The 23,808-nt window shown below is 39.5% G+C and overlaps 1 protein-coding gene across 12 annotated transcripts in view; it reads left to right on the plus strand.

Annotated features, from left to right (window-relative positions):
* Positions 1 to 23,808, plus strand: part of ptk2ab (protein tyrosine kinase 2ab) — a 92,035-nt gene that overhangs the window by 18,562 nt on the left and 49,665 nt on the right. For 11 of the 12 annotated variants that reach the window (XM_036583894.1, XM_036583916.1, XM_036583869.1 and 8 more), the window contains exons 3-5: positions 15,242 to 15,468; positions 17,633 to 17,799; positions 23,351 to 23,438. In XM_036583894.1, the coding sequence (XP_036439787.1) occupies positions 15,274 to 15,468; positions 17,633 to 17,799; positions 23,351 to 23,438 (450 nt within the window). In that variant the 5' untranslated portion in view covers positions 15,242 to 15,273. Of the gene's footprint in view, positions 1 to 8,906; positions 9,149 to 15,241; positions 15,469 to 17,632; positions 17,800 to 23,350; positions 23,439 to 23,808 lie in introns of those variants that run through there. The other variant, XM_036583889.1, reaches the window with a different exon arrangement.

The following is a 23,808-nucleotide window of genomic DNA, read 5'->3' on the forward strand; positions in this document are numbered from 1 at the left end:
CGATCTTGCACGCACACAGATGTTTCAGCGTTGCTCTCTGTCTCGTTCTGGATATTACCTCTGACAGAAAGCCAAGAGGAAGTGTTCTCCTGGAGCTGGCCACCAGTCTGTTGTTGGAGATTTCTGTGTTTTTATTCCAGAGCAGTTTGCACCTATTCTCCGGATTAGTTTTCAAAGCTTTTCTTGGATTCCTCTATCGTTCCTTCAGCTGCCTTTGCGGTGGATTTATCGCAGCATTGTGTGTATATACAGGTATAGCTGACGGGTAACTTGGTTTGTGTTGCTCCAGCAGTATTGATTCCTCCATTCTGCGCTTTCTGTCTGGCTGTTTGGACACTTGCTCTGTTCCTGTTCAGAATTGTGACCAGTTCTCAGCTCCTGTGTCCTCTGCCCAGGCCCCGGAGGGTCTGCAGGCAGTGCAGCGGTCATAGGGGGTCGTGGTGGGCCGGGGCGGCCATCCGCTCCCCATGCATGTGAGGGGGAGCCGGAGAGCCGCTGGGCCTGGGAGAGAGAGGCTGGTGGGGGTCAGCGCATGGAGAGCAGCGGCTGCAGCCCATTCCCCCTGTGCTGGGCCCGGGGGGCCTGTGTGTACTCCTACCCACCGCCTTTGCCAAGTATGTCACCTACATACATCACTCTGCTGGCCATGGCACGCTTTTTACACTCATCTGAAGTATGTCCACTGCCACACATTGCAGACAGTGTGCTCTAGTTAGCGATGGCACCAATCCGATACCAGGTTTTGGGCCAGTATCAGCAGAAAAATAATGAATACAGTCCTTTTAACATATCTATCCTGAAATACCTCAGGCTCCCATTGTGTGATTGTTAGCTGAGTATTTCTTGCTGTGGGGTAGCAGAATGAGAAATTTCAACATGATAGCCTAATTTCAGATGCTTACATTAAATAAAGTGCTTCAATTAAGAATAGCTCAGTTTAATGCTTAGGTATCGGAAGAGGGAAGGTGGTTTCATGGAATTCAATTCAATTAAGCTTTCTTCTCTTTATGCATAATTATGGGTGCAACATAACGAAACACATTTGGGGTACTTCTCTGGTGCATAAACATTAATGACATGGACATGACTTCACATGCCACCTCTAATTGTGTAGTAGTGTGAAGGTATTTAAAGGAGTGGGTTGGCAAAACAGACTAATTTTCTCAATTTTCCACTTAACCCAAATGTAGGCAATCATTCAAGACGTGTTGGTGTCCAAATTTAGCTTCTTTAGTTTATCGCTAGGCTGGTGTGATATAACAATTTGATTGCCCCAACACCATCTTACAGTGCCACGGCATCCGGTGACACTGACTTAGATTATATTATTTCACTAATTGCACAAGTTTTAACACTGCCATTTCACTCTTGAATTCTCTCTTTTTAAATGGCAAAAATGTATGAGATTTTACTTTTAGTTTAGGGGTTGATTGTTGGTTTTACATTTAGTATGAAGTAGCTTGGTAAAATACCTTTTCAAACAGGTGTCCTGACCTTGTTTTGAACCCATTTGCTATGAACCCATTTGCAACCCTCTGTAATATCAGCCTTCGCCCGTTACAGCTTTTTGTTAAATTTCAGTGAGTATCTCGAACTTCTGTGTTTGTGTGCTTTCTCTTCTTTTGTTTTGATTTTGTTTTTTGTTTTTTTTTAATATCAGTGTAAACACAGCGAACCTTTGATGGATGGCACAGTGTCTTAGCAATGTGCTGTCATTTTTAAAGCACCATCTGGTTGTAACAATTATTGCTTTTTTGACCTTTTAAGGTAACGTGGATAGAAAGTGCTGTGAGACTCAAGCTTTAGACATGGTTCACACTTCTTTAGCACTATCCCCCTGCTTATACGGTCCTATGTAGGTCATTATACTCAAAGAGAATCTTCTAAGTGGATAAATAAAGCTAATGAATGAGTGAATACAGAGTGGAAGATGCTTTGATGCAAAAACTGTAATGTACTGTATGTCTTACAGAGTCGCTGTTTGCCCTCATTAAACTGTGTGGAATGAGCAGTGAGAGAGCAGGGGGGCTTATCTCTGAGACCCGCTTTAGCATAGCACTCCACTAATGAATGTGTATGAGACGCAGTTGAGTTATAAAATTGTCAGTTGTCCATTATGTTTCACTGTTTGCGGACAAGGTTGCTGAATTATGCATTTGTCATTGCACTTAACAAGCCAAAGTGAATTGAACGTAGAAATATGATGGAGAAGGAGCCCGAGGATAATGACTTTAGTAGCTGCGAGAGTAGCCACCTTGAAGACAGTTTTATTGAATATTCAAACGATGTCATTATCATTGTAAATGCTTGCTTCAGGCATCGTTGCTGACAAGTCTGCTCACATGCAGTAAATGTAAAATCTGTAAGCAATGATGGCTGATCTGCCAGCATCTCTGAAAGGACTTGTAGTAACTTTGAACTGTCTGGTAACTTAGCATGATGTATTTGCAAGTGGTGGATTATAGATCTTTAGGTGCTATAATATTGGCTTTGGTTAACATTAAAGTATCTGCAGGGTCTCAAGTATTTAAGACCTTTTGTTTATATTGTTTAAAAAAATAATACTTTTTGGTTTTACTCACAGTCCTGTTAGCTTTTTCATTTCAGGGTAAAAAACAATGCTGATACTTTGATTAGTTTTGTAGTCAGAAGTGCAGCAGAAGTGCAACTTGATTTTTACAGGGGACCTTTACTTCTCCTCTTCTGATCAAGACTGTTTACAAAGTCTATAAAATGATGTCAGGAAAATAATCAAATACCAGATTTTAGGTTTGTGACTCACAGCTGGGATTTTTTCCTGGAACTGCAGCTTTTGTCATTGAGAAACTTTTAATGAGACTGTAGATTTATGGTGTGTGTGTGTGTGTGTGTGTGTGTGTTTGTGTGTGTTTCTCTCATTAGGAATGGCAACTGATGCCCTTTATATTGAAGGACACACACACACACACACACACACACACACACACGCGCACGCACGCACTACTTGAGAGATGACTCCAGATGACTCAGTGTTTCTTAGTCCAACTGTTAATAAGGCCAGTTGAGTCCTGCTTCAGAACCACTAATAAGTGAATTCCTGGGGTAAAACATAAACAATTCCCTGCAGGACTTTCACAGAGATCCCTGTTAGTGGAAAACAAGAACTCTGTATTGTTGTTGCTAGGGATGCACAGTGATATCGGAACCATGTTGGTATTGGCAGATAATTGCTTAAAAAATAAAAAATTATTGGCATTGGTCAGAGGTTTAGATTTGAAACATATTTCAGACATGCCTTAGCTGTGTAATGGCTACGTAAAACTTAACCTGTCTTTAAACCGCTCTTCATAGATTAGTTATAGTGTGAATTTTAATTATTGGTAACTGATATTTGTATCGACCACCACAAAGGTGTTGGAAAGTAACATGAAAATACTCATGTCCATATCCCTGTTGTTAACCGACAACAATTATGCTGTTGTACTAGACTGAGAATGCATAGAGCAGATGAAGCTTGAGGTTTAGATGTATCTGTATATGTCTGAGTGTAAGGAATGTTTACCTTTTGGAAATGAGCTTTTATACAGGGATGCTGTAAGCCTTGCCTTTTGAAGTACAGACTGAGTCATAAAACTGCCACAGTATCAAGTTTAGCTCTATTTTGTCGATTTTTGCTAGATCAATATTAACGTCTTTTTGTTCCAGCTAGTTTGTAAAGCATTTTACAGCCTATTTTGTTTGGAGAATGGTATTCGGTGCATTTCTGGCTAATTCCAGGTTGTTTAGGTGTTCTTCTGTCACAGCTGCTGACTGAAAAGCTTGCTCAGTGGTGATGACCGTTTGGGAATTTAGTGTAGTCTCATCTTCAGAGTCTGACCAAATTGGCTGTAGGTCAAATGAGATCTTAAAAGTATCCATTTTCTGTTTGTGCACAAAGTAAGAAGTAAAAACATTCAAATGGCTTGAGCATCTCCTACAGCTGTCCAAGTCGTGTCGGAGTGATGTAGTGTTTGCTTGTACAAACAGCCAGTGCATGGATTTGTTTAAATTCCATAACCAGCACACTTGATGTGGTTTAATAAAGCATTAATTAGCCAAACTAGGTATTGGATGATAGCTACAATTAATACTAGGCTTCTTCGAGGAGAGGTTTGGAAAAAGAACACATTGACATATGTAAAATGACTACTTCCTATATTAATGTTATTTGTATTTATTGTAATAAGTGTTTTTTGCACAATACTGTATATACCTCGGGTGCTCAGTCCTGGTCCTAGAGATGTACCACCCTGGAGAGTTCATATCCAACACATCTGGCTCATATAGATGTCCCTGAAGGCCTTGATTACCTGGATCTGGTGTGTTGGATTAGGGTTAGAACTAAACTCTGCAGGGTGGTAGATCTCCAGGACCAGGATTGGGCACCCCTGGTATATACACAGATCAGACATAACATTTATGACCACCTCCTTGTTTCTACGCTCATTGTCCATTTTATCAGCTCCACTTACTATATAGGTGCACTTTGTAGTTCTACAATTACAGACTGTAGTCCATCTGTTTCTCTGCATACTTTGTTAGCCCCCTTTTGCCCTGTTCTTCAGTGGTCAGGACCCCCATGGACCCTCACAGAGCAGGTACTATTTAGGTGGTGGATCATTCTCAGCACTGCAGTAACACTGATGTGGTGGTGGTGGTGGTGGTGGTGGTGGTGTGTTAGTGTGTGTTGTGCTGGTACGAATGGATCAGACACAGCAGTGCTGCTGGAGTTTTTAAACACTGTGTCCACTCACTGTCCACTCTATTAGACGCTCCTACCTTGTCAGTCCACCTTGTACATGTAAAGTCAGAGACAATAGCTCATCTACTGCTGCACAGTTTGTGTTGGTCATCCTCTAGTCCTTCATCAGTGGTCACAGGACGCTGCCCACAGGACGCTGTTGGCTGGATATTTTTGGTTGGTGGACTATTCTCAGTCCAGCAGTGACACTGAGGTGTTTAAAAACTTCAGCAGCATTGCTATGTCTGACACACACTAACAAAACAACACGACAGTGTTACTGCAGTGCTGAGAATGCTCCACCACCCAAATAGTACCTGCTCTGTGAGGGTCCATGGGGTCCTGACCACTTAAGGACAGGGTAAAAGGGGGCTAACAAAGTATGCAGAGAAACAGATGGACTACAGTCTGTAATTGTAGAACTACAAAGTGCACCTATATAGTAAGTGGAGCTGATAAAATGGACAATGAGCGTAGAAACAAGGAGGTGGTCATAATGTTATGCCTGATCAGTGTATGATATAGAGCTCAGATAGCCCAGAAATGTTAATTATCCTGTGATACAATGTACTGGGTTCTTAACAGATTTTCAAGTAATGAAAAGACAGGTCTTTACTTTTAAATGCGCAGGAATGTGGCTGTGCAGAGAAATGGTTGCAACACATTATAGCAGTGTTTTACTGATGAAACCTGAGAGGATGAGAGTGGATCTCTCAGAGAGGGGGGAGGCCTCTGCTGATGGACAGTGAGTGAAGGGGAGTGAAGGAAGACGAGCCGGTTCCACAGCTCCCTCCTGTTTTAATCCCTTCTTTCAAGTGGAGGGCTATGGATTTCTTGTGGTGAAAAAGGGTCAAGATCCTGTCTTTCGACCTGCCATTACCCAGTGAAAAGACCAGGTTTCTGAGAGAGAGCATTTACTGCTAGCTGATATCCTGCAGTATACACTCAACACTAACCGTACAGAAAACCTTTAGACACTCTGGGTTCAGTGGGAATTGACCTTGTCAGATGTAGGCAAAAACACTTTCAACCTGTACTGTGGTGGTGTCTTAATACAGCATCAGTGTTATAATAAAACCTTGTATTTCCAAAATGGTAACATGAGCAAAGAAAAATAAATACTGTTCTCTTCAATGTGAGAGTACAACAAAAATGGTGTAAAGAGTGAACAGTAAAAACAAATACGTTACAAGATTTTTGTATGACAGTGATGCGTTGTTAAGACTGCAGAGCACGTAATTCATCCACTGAAAACAATAATGTGTTGAATTCTGTACTTCTGATGTATACTTCATTTCCACATTAATTAAATATATTATGTCAACACAGTTCTAACCAAAACAAGTAAAGTGAAAGACAGAATTGTTTTGCTGTATGTATTTAGAACTGCTGGAGGTATGTCATCTGTCTGTCATGCTTTCCTGCTAGAACCCTTGAACGGAACCTTGATTAATGTAAATGTGTGTTTTTGCATGATGCCAGATTTACTGGAATAAGAGATTTTAAAAAAAGTCTCTGGGATGTTGCAGTATTTTAAGAGAGCTGTTTATGGTAGGCATGCACAGTACTATCAGCAGATAATTGCTGGTGAATTTCCCCAGTGTGAGACTAATAAAGTATTACTTTATCTTAAAAATATTGATTTGACCCATGCTTCAAAATGATATTTGATGATATACTCTTGAAGAGCAGAATGTTCGAGTGATGCTGAAAACTCTACCAAAATAAGTATTATATTTATCCATAATTCAGTTGCTACAATTTTTGAATGTTTATGTACATCTGCAGATATGTACCTGGAAAATATCTGATTTTGGCATTGGCCCACAATTTCTAATGCATCCCTAACAGTGCGTTATAGTTTCAACTAATGTTTATTTTGTATTTTTTTGGGATAGGTTTGGCATAGTGGGTTTTTTTTTTTGGTTTGTTTTTTTCAAGTTAGCTACGACAGTATAATCCAGCTCAATAGCATAGTATTTTAAACTGGAAACACAACATTATGTGATGACTCTTAACTAACAATGTAGCATTTCAATTTGAGCAGTTTAAGGTATTTTTACAAAATCTAAGTTTGAAAGGGATTTTTGCGAACACTCTGTACAGCTCCTCCAAATGTTGTTAGGAAAAAACACATGGGCAGGGCATGGATAGATCAGTTGCAGCTGATTGTCAGTTTAGTTCTCCCTTAGTGTAACCTGGTTTCTCACCTTTTTTGCTTTAAAGGCTTAGTGCTATTTTTAGTAGTATACTTTAGTGGGATGTGACGTTTCAAACTTGAGTCATGGCTGATCTTTGAGGCTGCTCCATGCCTCTGAAGAGCATGAGCCTTGGGAGAGCTGAATAGGCTTTAGAGAGAGTTACGGCTGGAGAGGAGCATTTTATTTCATCTGAGCCCTGAGAGAGACGATGTTCAGATGTTATGGGTTTGGTGGTATGGGAGAAAAAGTCAGCAGGAGAGCGCGACAGAGAGGAGCAGAGATGTGTGGCTGCTCAGTAGTGCTGATGAGCAGCTCATGACTCTCATGCATATTGACAGATGTTGGTACAGCAGTGGTTTAGGACCAATGGGAGAAAGGAGTTCTGCTTTGGAGATCATCAACAGGGCCTGCAGACTTGATCCACAGGTAAGACACTGCAATACCATAATCACTTCATCATTAAGCCACTGGTTAAACTGGGGATGGTGTAATGGAGACTGCAGATAGGATGTATCAGCGCTGGTGAGATTACAGGCTTTTAAGATTTTCAGTCAGAATTTCTACATCAGCTTCTCAAAGTTTTTAGATCTGTCCGTGTTCTAAGAGTATTCCACCGTTTTGAAGCTGATGAAAGAATTTACATGAACTTTTTTTTAAAAGTGTCAACTTAAGTATCTATTAATATACATATATATATATATATATATATATATATATATATATAGATAGATAGATAGATAGATAGATAGATAGATAGATAGATATAGATGCTAATTTCTCCACAGTGTTTGTAGGAGGACTGCTGATCTAGTTTGATGGACAGTGGAAATGACATTACTGAGTACTCTTAGCGCAGTTGAGCAGAAGAAGCCTAAATCGATTGTTGTGCTTGCACTCTCCTTCTGTTGCTCAGTGTCCTGATAACCAGTAAAAGCCATGCGTACAAGTCCCTGACTGACAAATTAGTGAGACAGAAGGCTGCTGAAACTTTTATGGATGTTATTTACAAGCAGAAAGAGCATACAAGCTGAGAGACAATATAAAAGTTGTACAAAAATATTTCCAAAAATATTGTCTCCATCTTCCTTGTTTTCTTTTTTGTTAATAGAATTCCCTTTAAAATATAACCGAATATCTAGGCTTGCCATGATGTTGAAATGTGTATCTAAATATACACACAGACCCACCTACCTAGCTGCACTATATGTGCAAAAGTATCCAGACGCCCGTTCTAGTTAGTGAATTCACAGGTGTTCACTTGCACGCACACACACAGCTAAAATCTCCATAGAAAACTGAGAAAACTCATGTCACTGAAATGAGATGGTCTGGAGCAGCCAGACATGAGTCTAAGGTCAGCATGCCAAATGCCAGGCATTGGCTACAGGAGCTGAATCTCTCCAGTACTGGTCTGTGGAGCAGTGGAACTGCATTCTCTGGAGTGATGGAGCTCAATCTTTGGGATGAGTTGGAGCGGATCCAGAAATAATCTTCCAACATCAGTACCTCACTAATGCTCTTGTGACTGAAAGCAATCAAATCCTCACAGCAATTTTCCAATATTTAGTATAAAGTCTTCCCAGAACAGTAGAGGCTGTTACTGCAGCGAAAGGGGAGCAAACTCCCTATTAATGCCCTTGATTTCAGAAGAAACTCTGAATGAGCAGGTGTCCCCAGACTTTTGGACATATAGTTTACGTGTCTATCTAGCTATCTAGCTGTCCACTTCTCTGTGTAGCTATCTCTATATTTACCTGTCTGTCCTTCTATGCACAGAGCTGGTAAATATTTACCAGAGACTATTTATTTCTATATGCTGTATTAGCAAGCAGTTTGCAATGGAATACAAGAGGATTGCATATTCTCCTAGCCTCTGTGGAAGACACAGACAGGAACTGGATATCAGTAGTGACTCGCTGAAGCTTCACACTGCCAAAGTGCATTGTGATAAGCAGGATGTGATGTCACACTAGAGGAAACACTGGGAAATATTTTTGTGTGTGTGTGAATATATGTGGGTCTAGCTGTGTGTTTGGAAGGCACTGGAAGCTGCGTGTGTATAGTGAGGTAGATGTGTACTCTGAGATTTAGTAGTTTGGTTAAGTGCTTCAGTGTTAAGGGTGGTGTTGGAGTTCTGCACTATTCGAAACAACACTGGCGTGTGCATGCTGGCCTTTCCTCAGAAAAGGTAGGGAGAGGACTTTGAGCTGGACAGGAAATATCCGAGACAAACTGAAAAGCCAGACAGAACCTGTTTTCAGTTATTGATTTCTCTGTTAGTGTGAAGTTCTGCTGTGTACTTCACCTTTTTTATCACGAGGCGAGTGACAGCGTGGATTTTTAGTGTCAGTTTGGGACAAGCTGTTATTCCCTTTCCTCATACTTGTGTATCTGTGTTGTCAACATGTTGTGTTTGTGTTGTCAAACGCCAGTTTTATGACCAGGATAGAGACCTAACTGAGTTTTCTGAGATAATCCTTTGGCCCAGTGTTAATGCTATATGTAGTGTTCGAAGAGAAGCGTCTTGAGATCTTGTGGGAAAAGGCCACCTACACTTGTGAGCTTTTGCTGTTATGTTCTATATTACTGAAGGCATTTTTCTACAAATGCATGATATACACAGCTATTTTCTGTCATTTCCAGGAGATGTATCTAGGGAGATTAGATTTAGGATAATCTACTTGCATAAGGAAGGGAAAAACAAATGAGGAAACACAGTATCCAGAACTGGAGTTCAAAAATATTAAAAGTTACAGAGAGAATTGGTCTTCTAACAACTGTGCAAGACCTGGTAGATGCCAAAACTGTCACCATCAGATAAACAGAACTTAAAGCTTTCATCTTTGAGAGAGAGGAGAAGATCAAGCTCCACTCTTGCTTCAGATCTGGAAAATGGTGTCCATCCTTCCACTGTGAGAAGACAACTTGACACTATGGGTTGGAAAGGATGTGTAACTGTCAAGAAGGAAAAAGAAAATAAAGCGAAGAAGCTACTGGTGTTCTCAGATCAATGGACTTGTCCACCCCAGAGTAAAGACCTCAGCATCACTGTGTTTGGGATTACTTGGATCATGAGAAAAATGCAACCAACTTCTAAGACTGAGCTTTGGAATTAAAGATGTAGAAAGCTGTCCCTGTAGATTTCTTTAAAAAACTGAAAATGAGTCGCTCCAAAATGAATAGAAGCTGTGGTACAGACAAAGAGTGGACACACTAAACACTGAAAAATTCATATCATATTTTGTTGTTGTTTATACTTCTATGTAATTTTCTGATAAATGTATGTTTTCTGCTTTTTTCTGACCCTGAAAAATGGGTAACTTGTACTTAATGGCCTTTTTGCCTGGAAATTAAATTAATGAAGGGTGGCCTCTGACTTTTTTTTTAACACTATAGTTCCATAAGCTCTCTGCAAAAACTGGTTTGCTAACTGTTATGCACACCGTTAATCCAGACCTGTGCTTCTGTTGCTTAGAAATCTTTAGGCTCTTTGCCACTAGTGCTTCAAGATAATTGTTTTTGATGGAAGGTAAAAAACACATGCTTTTGAACATGACAATTGCAAGGCTATCGCTCCACTGAAGCTGAAAGTGTTTCAGGATTTTGTACTTCGCACTGTAATTATTGCTAGAATTTGATTTTGTGTGGATGCTGGCGGTACATCTGGTGCTATTGCCAAGTCCTCAAGGCCACCCAGCTGTCCTGCTGGCAAGTGATGCTGTTCTGATGGAGTGCTGCTGTCTCTTCACTCCCCCTCATCTCCTTGTAGGGCTCTGAACCCCACTATGTTTCTTCCTGCAGCACCCAGCTCTCATCTTGATACTGACTGCCATACTGTGATCAGTATTATCAATTTATTTTCAATTTGAAGAACGACTATGTATATACTATTGCAAGGACAATGTCATTAAAATATACAAAGTTCAAACACAATAACCATATATTACCTATCCATACATCAGTGCTAGCCGGCTCTGATTTTAGCCATTTCCTTGCTATTAGCCATTTTGCTTGCTGCTAGGAGGATTAGTATCAATTTTCTATCATGGTTGTCACACATTTTGAATAAAAATACTACCTGAATGTAGAGTACCAAGTTTGAAAGCCATGTCATCTCCAAAAATACCTTCTGAATATCTTGCCAGTAAGACAAAGGTGGCAAAGGCTGGTTTAACTCATAATAATAATTAATAATATATTATTTATTATTATAATAAGTGTCACTTTCATATAAAACATATAATATTCCAACAAATTCTCTTCAAATTAGCAATCTTCCCTAGTCCTAAAAATTAAAAACCTAAATAATTTTCCTCCCATTTCAGTATACAGTGCACTGACTGATTTTTACGTGGAGAACTAGGGAACTCTGTAGTTTTATCTGCTTTTAGAATCCTTTTCATCAATGCACTTACAGATTGAAGTATACCAACATGGTAATGGTAATAAGTTGTGCATTAATATTATCTTAGGCTGCGTTTACACAGCAGGTAAAAGTGGCCCAAATCTGATTTTCTCACCAAATCCGATTTTTTTTGTTTGGCCGTTCACATTATCTTTTAAATGTGACCTGTATGCGACATTAGTCTGAACAGATCACTCTCCTAAACCGACCCGCATGCGCAAAAGAACAATGCTTCACGTGGCGGCTCATCCAAGGGTAAACAATCATGACGGCCAGCGAACGCCAGTCGCTCCCAGAGCCTTCAGTTTAGTCTTCGCCAGCATCACAGGAGCTATTCTAAAATTCCAATGACTGACAGCTGAGCTCATCACCCACAGTGTGTTTGAGTTCGGCGAAAAAAAGGACACGTTATTCGGCCACTTCTTTGGTTCGTGTCCTCGGGTTTTTTTAACTGTTCGTTGACGCTGCAGCCTCGGGCTCCTCCAGCCGCGTTCCGCCGTTCCGTTCGAAACTTCTTTGAACCCGGAGCGGTTTGATGAGTCTCTTCTAATGTTTTGGTACAGAAACATCAGCCTAAATGTTTTTGAGTCTCAGCAGCACGAAATTATGATGAATGTCGAGTTGGATTGACGTAAAAGTCGCATGAATTCCTATCTGGCTGTTCAGACTGAGTCGCATTGCCGCAGATCGGATACGTATCGGATTTCAGTACCGCATATGAAAACGTCTCAAACTGGAATTGAAAATGTCAGATTCAGTGCATTTTGCTGTTCACACTGCCACACAAAGGACACATCTGTGTCACATATGAGGAAAAAGATCGGATTTCGGCCACTTTTACCTGCTGTGTAAACGTAGCCTTAGATGGAGAAGACAGTCATGCACTGTCTTATCCTAGTTGTAATACAATATACCTAATTCTCTTTTATTCCCTTTGCCATATTAATCTTGATGTTATCTTGTCTCTTATTAAACTGCTAAACAGATATTTCCACTCCAATGACCTAAAAGCGATTTAGCAGTTTCATTATTGTATTTCTCTTAACTGACTCTATGCTCTATTTTCTTTGCGATGACTGAATGAACCATAGTGATGTGATTATTTAAGGGTTTTTTGGTAGAGAGCTTGTAATCTTGAGGTCTTCTGTGCCATTCTAGTAGACAAATCAATTCTGGGAATGACTGTTTGGGAAATTTGTTCTCACCATGATGCCATCCCTGTTCTTTTGATTTTGCTGGTGAGTCTGGTACTTTGAGTGTATGGCTGAATAAATAAAGCAGGTGAGAGGGGGAAGACAGGACATCCTTGTCTTGATCCATATTTCAGGATCTCATAGGTGCGTTAACTTTGATTCTAATGGATGGTCATACAGTGCTTGGTGCAGTAAGTTTCAGTTCTTGGTTTTTGGAATCTTTAACATTGTATGAAAAAGTTCCCTTCACTAAATCAGAGACCTGCTTTGTATCCAAGCTGCCTTTACTCAGGCTGTGCAATTTGTCTAATTATGTGGAAGGTCTGTCTGATGTGTTTACTTTGTAGAAAGAAACCTTTCTCATCTGAAGGAATACATTCTTTTCATTCATTTTTTCTGTTCTTTGTGTCACTATAGATGTAAACTTGTACTTACTGCCATAATATTAAGAAGCTATTTTTGGAGATGTGATAACTTCACATTTGGTTAATATTTCATTTGCAATGTAGGACAGCAGTAATGTAAAATTGATACTGATCCTCCTAGCAGCAAAGACAAGAAAGCACTGAGGAAAGGATATGTAATACATGATTATTTTATTTATATTACTTTGTTTGTATTTAAGATGCTAATAGGCCAGAAAAGACAACAATCTGGCTTTTTTTCCCTCTTTCGATATGACTGAAGTAGTCATTGTGCTCTGTGTATCTGATATTTTTTCTGTAATGTAATGTTGGCTGTAATGACAGTTTGTACTTCTCAGAGTTGAAATGTCCATTGCCAGGGATTTATTTGCTTTCACTCTTGAAATTCCCGGGTGCAGTTCCCCCTTTGTTATTTCAGTGTTTTCATTTTGTTCATCCATGATAGATAAAGAATCCATTGAGAAAAACGTTGACTCACTCTGGATGTCCATTATTAAACTTGGGCTGGGAATATAGTGTTTTACAAAACTGTCCAAAAAAAAGCTGATGATTTATCCTACTTTGCACTCAGTTCCTTCTTTGTCAGTGCTCGGTACCCCTCGGTACATCGTGTATGTTGCTTCATCTGCTTGTTGTTTCTGTAGTTTGTCAGATATATTTTATAGATTGTCCTCCTTTTTCGGTAAATAAATAAGCAGCTCTTTTGTACTCCTTGCATATATTTAGTTCCTTATTTTTTTATTTTCTTTATTTACTTTGCTATACAGAGATTTTTATGTTAATTTAATTTCAGAATCTTGTTGCCCTTAACAATTTTTAGAAGTAATACCCTTATTTTACCTCTAGTCATGTGTATTCCAAAGCACAGGCAGTGTGACTTTACTGTTTAAATTCAGCTTTAGATATCTTATTATTTAGGTCTCTAACTTCTCATAGGCTTGAGGATAATTCAGCATACTTCAGCTCAGCCTCTAGACCTTATCTTACTGTTGGGATATGAAGAATTGTATATAGGACTGTAATCTGAATCCTTTTTCACGCTACTGTAATCTTTATAGGTCTCTCTTGTAGACAAGAAAATGGCATAGTCTGCATACTAGGGAAGCATACTCACATTCGTTGTATTTTGTTATTCATTTTATTCATTGTATTTTGTGTTTTCTTACTTACAAACTTTCTTTCTTTTGTCTTTCTTCAAATCTGACTTTGGATGTTCATAATTTCCTGTACTAGGTAACAGTATAGCCCCTCCTTTGCCTAAATGTACATATTTGATGTGCTTTTTGAATTTGCTGGACAATATGTATAATTCAGAAAGGTCTTTTGCAGGAGCAGTACTTGTCCTTTAACCTTCTGTTATTGGGCAGAGTCTTCCCTTTCTTAATCAGATTGAGAACCCTGCTGACATTTTAAGAAACTTCTTATACTTTGCCTTTAGACTACATCCTGCAATAGTCCTGCCATGTGTACGGAAAACTTAGCCTTTGCTGTTAAGAACAGCAAAATATGCACCAGATAAACAAATGACAGGAATGAAAATCCAGCATTAAACTTATTTGACTTCAAAATTTGTGGTCTTTCCTATGACACAACATAGGTTACACAAAATAGATCTGAGGAAAAGCCCCTCCCCCAAGCCTGACAGAGGGCCCTTGAGGATAACAACACAATAAAGCTTTAGCATTTCTGACAGGATGTCATCTGTGTTGTGAATTATCAACTGATTTAACAGTCCTTCCTTCAGCCTCATGCATTTTGGTTTTAATTTTCCTTATTCCTCTTTTTTCATGTTCTCAAGCTGCGGCTTGTTGTCCTGGTGAAATTCTCACAGAAAAAATCTGAAAAGTTCAGAAGAATCAGTCCCAAGTGAAGAATGCAGTAGTGATGTATTGCTGTGTTTAGTTTGGAGAAGACTACATATTTTCAAACTATCAATCCAGATTAGATTTGCAATTGATAACCTTTAGAAGTGCTTTTTAAGGATCTACTGTAAAACTAGACTTTGAGCTGTAAATTAGGTTTGAGGTTTTGGAAATTGGTGTCCAGATGTTGATGTTTTGCATGTACTTTTTCCCTCTCCGTGTTTGCCGACCAGTCAGTAAAGGCTAGATTTTTTTGCAGAAAAATGCACAGTTGGCACTCTTGAGATGTTTTAGGGCCTTTGCTATGGCTACTACTTCTGGCTTGAGTTCCATTAATCTACTTGCTATGTCTTCTCTTGAAAGCATCCTAACCAGCTACTTGCGTCTTTGTCATAGAATATGACAGACACCTAGCACCCGCCAAAGGCATGGCAGCGGCTTACCTGGACCCTAACCTGAATCATGCCCTGAGCCAAGGGGTGAAACCCCGCTTCAGTGGTGGTATGGAGCGGGCAGCGGGGGCTATGGAACGCGTGCTGAAAGTCTTCCACTACTTTGAGAGCAGCAGTGAACCCTGCACATGGGCCAGCAACATCAGGCACGGGGACTCTACTGACATTAAGGTGAGTGGGAGCTGCTCAGGTTAGAACACTGTGACATTCAGGCAGCAAGTAATGTGTATAGTGGGCGTAATAATATTCCATCAGTTTTGTTTTTTGTTAGGGCAGAGGTTGGATGATATGACAATATCGCTATTGTAATAAATTATGTCATTGTTCCTGGTATTGTCACTATTTCTAGAACACTGTGAAAAAGTAGAAATTTTGATCAATGGAACGTAATACATGGTACAGTATCATAATGCAGAGGCTAATAATGCAATGATTACCTTACAATATATTGCACAATCCTAGTAAATGTGCTCATTAGTAAGAGAATGCAAATGATGGCTGTGAGCACATGAAATTGATGTTGCATGAAGCACCAGAAGTGATTATTCATAAGCAGTCTAATTTGCCTAAGGTGTTTATCTCAAGACAAAATACTTATGGTTAATTAAATCAGTGCTGTGGTACTGATTTTAATAGTCATTTTCTTTTCCTTTCTCCAATAATTTGTCTCTATCACTATTTCTAATTTCTATATTCCTTTTTTCTTTTGCACACAATGATGCTGACTTCCATCATCTAAGCCTTTCCCCTGGCAGTGTTGCCATTTGCATTCTCTTGGCCTCCTGGCTTGCTGGAAAAAGTGGTAGACAGTGACATGCTGTCCTAAATAATTTACAGAGGTTTGTTTTTGATGCTGAATAACCGATGAACTTCAAAGGGAATTGTCCCATTTTCCTTCCCTCTTACCATTCTTCGCACTCTTTGTAACTCCTCGTGTAGAGCCTCACTGGGACAGCCTTGATGCTGACTAATTGACATAATATAGCACTGGACATTAGTCAGGCTTATTGGCACGAAACCTCTTTATATTGATAGGTTGTAGACCATGGAGATTTGGAGGTGATTTTGGTAACAGTTTGATTCTGTATATATGTATTTGCACAGATGATCATTACACACAAGTAGTCATTGGGTAATCAGATCAAATTAAGGCTTGACCCATATGTAAAAATTTTGTAAGATACCGGTAACTCCTTTAAGAAGCTAAAAAATCCTACAACTGATAATATTGGGTAATATCATGTTATGTACTCAAAATAAAAAATAAAACAGAATCTAGTCAGTGCTTTAATGATTGGCTGTTGTCAACTGTCGTTTGTGAATTGTCAAATAAAAAATAGTTTATTCCTAATAAATATAGTAGCATTTTTGTCTCATTTTTATTGTTTCTGTTAATAGACCTCTGAAGTCAAGTGGAACTCCAGTGTTTTATATCTATGAGAAAAATGAATAGCATTTTGAAAACTGCTGCTGTTGCACTCTGTGGTAAATGAAAATGTTCTAGTATGTTTTTCCCTGTTTACACTTTTCCCATGGATGTCACCAGTTCCAGAGTTACAAGGTTGTTCGGTAGTACACTTATTACTACATTCATGCTACAAGCAAGCTAACACTCCTGCACATTGAAATGATGTCGTATGACCTTATTAGAGATCTTTCTTTGTTAATTTATAAAACATGTGATTTATAACTATAGGTGAATTTAGGTCTGACTAAATCAATAAATCTGTATAACCAGAATATAACTTTAATATTGGCTGACTGATCGGTTGGCTGACCAATACATTGGTCAAACCAAAGATCATATTGCACAACTTGCCTTTCTCTTGCGCTCATCTAACTCTTTTGTAGCTGTCTTTTACGTTTTCCTCTCTCATATACATAGACTCTCATGTACTCTCTGTCCTGCTGAATAAACATGTGTAAGATAATAGAGTCGGTCAGTGTGAAAGAGGTTAAATTCTTGAGAAGACATTCTTCTGACGTTCTCTGTTCTCGTGCAGATGCTTAGCTCACTGTGGAGCAGGTATTAAATGGGCATTCTCCACAAACCTGTACAGCTTTTTAATTACAAACAAATGAAGATAAAAAACAGTCTTCAGTCTTTTGTTAATTGCTTGGGAACATATCTTAAGATGTTAGCCTATTTGGGAATCTTCTTGCTTTAAAGCTGCTATGTTAGCAGTCACTTTTCTTGCTACATTAATATTTCAGTGTTTAAATGACAGTCAATAACTACTTTACATCTCTAAGGGGGGAAACAGCTGAATAATTGAATAAGGGTGATGATGGACATCTCTATAAAGTGTTCTGTATGTGTCCTGTCCATTTTTAGGGTGTCATTCAGAAGATCGTGGACATTCACAAGGTGAGGTGCGTCGCATGCTTCGGTCTGCGGCTCAGCCACCTAAGGACAGGTGAGGTGCACTGGCTCCACCCTGACATGGGCGTGTCTCGCGTGAGGGAGCGCTATGAGCACGGTCACCCACAGGACGAGTGGAGGTGAGTCAGCATTTTGCAGCCGCTGCCATGATTCATCTTTGTTTCCAAAGCTTTGTGTGGCAGCTGTATTTATTTCCACCGCATACAGTAAGAAACTGAATAGGTTGGAATTAAGCTCTAAAGTTTGATTTATTTTGTAACACTGAGCCAGTAATACTCAGTAAGCCAGCAAAGTTGAGCACTTAAACTGTAGGAAAAGCACAATCTTGCTGCAGTGGGGCTCGTTTCCAGTACAGTTCTGCACATCTTGTTCTGCTAGTGCCTTCTAAGACTCAGGGCCTGTTTGATGCTGGGTGCAAGCGCTGTTCCTTATTAGTTGTGAAGCCTGAGTGTTTTGACGCATTTGTAATTGAATATCACATTTACTTTAGAATTCAGCTGTAGTATCCTATTGACTGTATAATGAAGAAGTCCCTCATTGTGATTCAGATCCTCTCTCTTGTCTTTAGCATATCAGAGCTGGGCTGGAAAGAACAGAATAGACTTCAGCCCTTTGAAAGAAACTAGCAGGCCTTTGAAGAGCATGATAACAGTGATTTATTATTTAGCGACCATGTCTGTCTCCATCCATCCATTATTAGCGAAGCGCTGAACTGTACATTTTAATATAAATAAAATATAGATTTACAGCTTTAAGCAGTAGGCGATATGAGATCACATTCATTCTGTGAGGAATCTTTGTTTATCAGAATAGATGGATGGCATATACATGTGGCATTGTGAGGAATACTGTAGAGTTGCTATCAATGGTCTCTATAAATAAACTCAGTGCTGGCAGGATGGACATGATACTGTTGTTTCATTTCCTGATTGAGGCTTTAAATTCTTGCCTTTTGAAATTCAGCACAAGGGTAATGTACCTCTGATCGCTCCCGTCATTTTGAGTCCTGTAACAGCATGGCTGGCTTGAAATAGTATATTGGTATATTAGTGCATGTTTATGTGTGAACAACGTTTAAATAATGCAAAACTAACAACCTCCTCTTTTGTTTTATCACATTTAACAAGACTCAGATCCCAAAATAGGCCTACAGTATGAAATATAGGCCTCAATATCTAGGTCATGCTTGTTCCTGTGAAAATGCAAGGGGGATATTAGCATTGAGAGAAAATGTGTTATGTCTTTGTAAGACTGCGCTAGTACAGTCCTTTTTTATTTTTTTATGAAATTGCATCCGAACTGGAAATAATACATAATGTATACCATTTACACCATTTCTGAAGACTCCTGTAGATGATGTGTAAATTCCAAATGGTTGGTGAGGCTCACAGTAAACTGGTGGGATAAAGATTCATTGTATAAAGCTTTGGAGTAAATATGGCTTTTCCCTCAGTGGGCCTTCAGTGCAGGCCAAATGAAGCTAAATAAAACAATTCCCGCCTAATTGCAGTATTGTTTGTTCTCCATTCATGATGCCCTGGGCATCCTATCTTCCTGCGCAGTCTCTTCATTATGAATGAATGGGTGTTTTATTCATTTATGCCAAAGCTTTCAGTTCAAAGAGTGAGCCCAGTCTGCTTAGCCTCCAGCACTTCCTAGCTCTGGAAAACCGCAGTGCTTTGACAATAGATGCAGCATTTGCTCTAAATACTGTCTGCTCTAGCCACAGCTCTGAACAAGGTGCATCACCGATTTATTAAGAAGCTGTTCATTTGCCTGTGGTAAAGGAATGAATTACAGGATTAATGGATTTGACAGCAAAGATGTGTTAGTGGTGCTTTTGGTGGTTAAAAAAAAAAAATTGTGAACCTTTTGAAATGATCTGGCTTTCTGCATAAGAGGCGTCTCAATTTGGTTTGGTCTAGAAGTCATAACACGAATAATGACAGTTATTTAACAAACACAAATAACATTTTACAGTGCTACAGTGAAGGTCCTTGATGGAAAAAGTATGAGAATTTAAGGGTAAAGGCTTCTTACTGTGGGTTGTTGCCAACAGCTGTGGGTTTAACCTCTAAAAGGAGATTTAAGGAAAAAAAGACTTACAGAAGCTAATAAAAGTAGAAAAAGGATTTCTTACAAAGGTATTTCTGAAGATTTGGACCTCCATTAGCTCACAATAATGTGGCATGTCTATAATTGTTAGACATTCAGCACTATTGCTGTTCTCTTTAGTAGTAAAATCCTAAACGTCTCTGGTTGAAGGTTGGATCACATTTAAGGATCCATGCATCTAGTAATGGACATAATTAAGGAAGGCTCAAATTTATTAGGGATGTACAACGGTATCAGAAGCATACTGGTATTGGTAGATGTGTGTTTTTTTTTTTTTAAGCAAAGAGGAGTAGGCTCCCGAGTGGCGCAACCGTCTAAGCGTTGGCCCTATTATCAGGAGATTATCCCTGGTGATGCTACAGCCGTCCGTAGCCAGGAGTCCAAGAGAGCACAATTGGCCTCGCTCTCTGGGTGGGTGGGATGGCCCCTCCTTCTCCCCCCCATCACCTAACGCGATGCTAGTCAGCGCAGGCGTCTGTTAGCTGACGTAACAGATCTGGCGGTTGGCGCTTTCCTCCGAGCGCGTTCGGCTGTCCAATGACGTTGCATGAGCGGCAGTTCGGAAAGAAGCGGCGGCTGGCTTCACAGGTCTCGGAGGAAGCCTGTGTTAGCCTTCGCCCTCCTAGCGTTGATAGTATCGTGTGATTGGGGGAGTCCTAACTAGCGGGTGGAATTGGCGACGACTAAATTGGGGAGATAATTGAGTTAGCAAAGAGGAGCACACACGGGGTTACTGTGCTGAAGTGCCTGGATTATTTTATTTTACTGCGTTTGTAACCCTACAAAAATAAATGTTCTCATTCTCTGTAATGCTAGACAAGGTGGGGGTAATCCAAATATCTAAATTTCATAAATGTTTATATACCGACATTGACATCAGCATTGGCATAAAAAATATTGGATTTCAGCAAATGTGGTACAAATTATTGTTCGTTTACTCTCTTTATTTATTTATTCAATTTCCTTTGTACAGTCATTAGAACCTATGATAATCTGTGATTGCTATGTATACAATAGAAAAGACTTAACACTTAATATAGCCTATACAAACATAACCAACAAATTAACTGCACATATACATACTTTGAACACCACTTAGAAATATTATAACAGATTTCATGCAGTCAGGCAAAGAATGCTATAAAACATGTAAATGTAATAAAACTCTGCTACATGAGATCTGCTCTCTACTAGAGATAAAATGTTTAGAAGAAGGGTGCAGACAAGCCATTTTGGCAATATTTTGATATCCAAGCAAAAGACATCAGAGAACCAGTGAATGTCAACAGTGATGCATACTGTCTCTGTAAAGTGTAGTTATCATTATAAATGATTAAGTTCTGTTAGCCCAGTTGATGAGTATCTTGTAATTATATTACTAGCAGGGAAAATGCAAACTGTAAGGTAAAACCCTATAATGCTCACTTGTAGTGCTTCATTACTGATTTTGATCATGATTGGTTGTCTAAATTTATGTTACTAACCAAGCTTATTCACAATCAATGTATGGAGAAGAAAAAAATGTTGCTCCTGTAATAAAATGTGGTGTCATTTCATTTAACTGCTTGTAGCTGTATTTTACGGAATTTAAAGTTTTATACTACACTTTGTATCCTGCTAAATGCCTTTTCAATTCACCTTCTGATCCCCCCCAAAATATTTTTGTAAACACATACATTTTTAAGAAATTGTCTGAAATTGTAGAGGTGGCCTCTGCTCCCTGTCACTGTTTAAACAGACCACAATAAACATCTACCCCATTATGATTAACACAGCCAAATAAATGTCCAGCGCTAACTTCTGGTTGCTCTTGCTCAGGTGCTACAGCATACTGGCTTTGGCTCAGATTGTGTGACTAATTGTGGGTAATTGAGAGCAGACAATAAGGCAGCTGTGAGAGAATGGGGAGTAATTTTACCTCACAGACAGACAGCTGCTCAGGACAGGCTCTGATGAAATAGTAATAGTGGTGTCTGGCAGGCTGCAGTGGAACATGTCTCACTAGAATCTCTAATCACTTCCATATGATTCTGAGCACCAGCAAAGAACACAGCCCTGATGGCTGACATGTGCACACTGTTACACCAATTAAACACAGAGGTGCACGATATAGGTGGCCCATATTTTATTTTCCAATGAAGTATTTTAATCTTATACTCACTTGCTTGTACTTTATATGTGTACATAAGGTATTTTGCAAAAGTCAGAGGCCACCTGTAATTCATTCAATTTCCTTTCAAAACAGTCAGTAAGTACAGATTGTGGAAAAACTCCACAGGTGTTTCTGTCCATCTTTCCACTGCGAGAAGGCAACTCAGTGATATGGGTTTGCAAAGATTTGTAGCTGTCAAGAAAAAGCATTTACAAATCAAACAAAGAAGCTGCTGGTGTTCAGAACATAGACTGCCCACCCCAGAGTCCAGAGAGTGTGTGTGTGTGTGTGTGTGTGAGAGAGAGAGAGAGAGAGAGAGAGAGAGAGAGAGAGAGAGAGAGAGAGAGAGAGAGAGAGAGAGAGAGAGAGAGAAGCTGTAGGACTTGAGAGTGGGAGCGGGTCGGGCTGCGAATGACTCATCCTCTCATATCAGACAGAGATACACTGAAGCTGATTTGGAAAGAACTACTGAGAGCTGAATAAAACATGCAGTCCAACAGTATATAAAGATCTTTCTGGAGATTGCCGCATGTAGTTGCTTGTACTCGATAACAGATGCCTAGAATTCCACAAGGACACATGGAGAAAGGAAATTATAACCCTGGATTTGAACAGTAGAATTGAATAGAGTGGAATCTGACTGTGTTCAATGGCTCCTTTTACTCGTCTGTCAGCAGAAAATCCTGTTCCAGAGAGAATGTCACTGAAACAAACGCCTTTCACCAAAAGTGTTGAACATTTAGCTTATTTTTTAACCTTCTTCATGTGAAATGAATGTTAAAGAAATGAGTTGTCCTTTCAGGGGTATGCCGGATTCATTGGATTTATTAATTTAACCATGCTTTGATTTGCTAGAAAGAAATGACAGGCATCCTTCATGAAGCAGAGCTAATTCCTCAGCAGTGGCTCCTACCTGGAATTCGAGGCTAAGTTGCTGTATCTATAGCAGGCATGCAATTGCTAGGATTGTCAGGAATTCCTGAATATTTTTCAGAGCAGTTCACAAACTCCAACCAAGTTTGTGAGAATGTTATGTATTTGTTGACTCGTGTTGTTAGAGCGTACTTTGCAAACCAAGAGTGCCAATGAGTCCCACATACTGATACACGAACATGCATGTATCCCAGCTACTCTGAAAGAATGTTTTGGTGAGTTATTGGAGACGAAGCCACTGTGTGACTGAATGTGTTGTCTGAGAGTTATTTGATAGGGTTAAATTTCTATTGTTATTTTTATTTATTTTTTTAAAGTATGTAAATAGTAATTACTTTTTTAAGTATGTAAATGGTGATCTCACGACCCCTAGTATGTAACCCCATTGACTGTACTAGAGAGCATTGCAGGGAAGTTCTAGCAGTGTTTTGTCTATGTGAACTGGTCTGACTCTGCTTCTTTGTCCTCAGGTATGAGCTGCGAATACGCTACCTGCCCAAAGGATTCCTAAACCAGTTTACTGAAGACCAGCCAACACTAAACTACTTTTATCATCAGGTGAGATCACATGTGCTTTCCCTCTCTCTCAGCTCTGCCCACTATAGTTTCTTTTGCTCAATAATCTTTATCAATCTGAAAACAACACATACCTTCTCAGTCACTGTACCTGTAAATAAATAATAAATAATTCAGTAAGGCAGTAAAATCTAGCACTGTCACATTCCCCGATTATACCTGATTAAAAAATGACTTCTTTATGAATTGGCATTGACTGATTGACAACTTGCACAGTTGTTACTGCCACAGTTGGTGCTGGTGTTGAATAATTAGCTCTGGATCACACACGCCGCTCCAGCTCATCCTAAAGATATTGAATGGTGCACCATCACAGAACACCGTTCCTCTGCTCTGTAGTTCAATGCTGGAG

Source organism: Colossoma macropomum, unplaced genomic scaffold, assembly GCF_904425465.1.
Source record: "Colossoma macropomum unplaced genomic scaffold, Colossoma_macropomum, whole genome shotgun sequence".
NCBI lineage: Eukaryota > Metazoa > Chordata > Actinopteri > Characiformes > Serrasalmidae > Colossoma > Colossoma macropomum.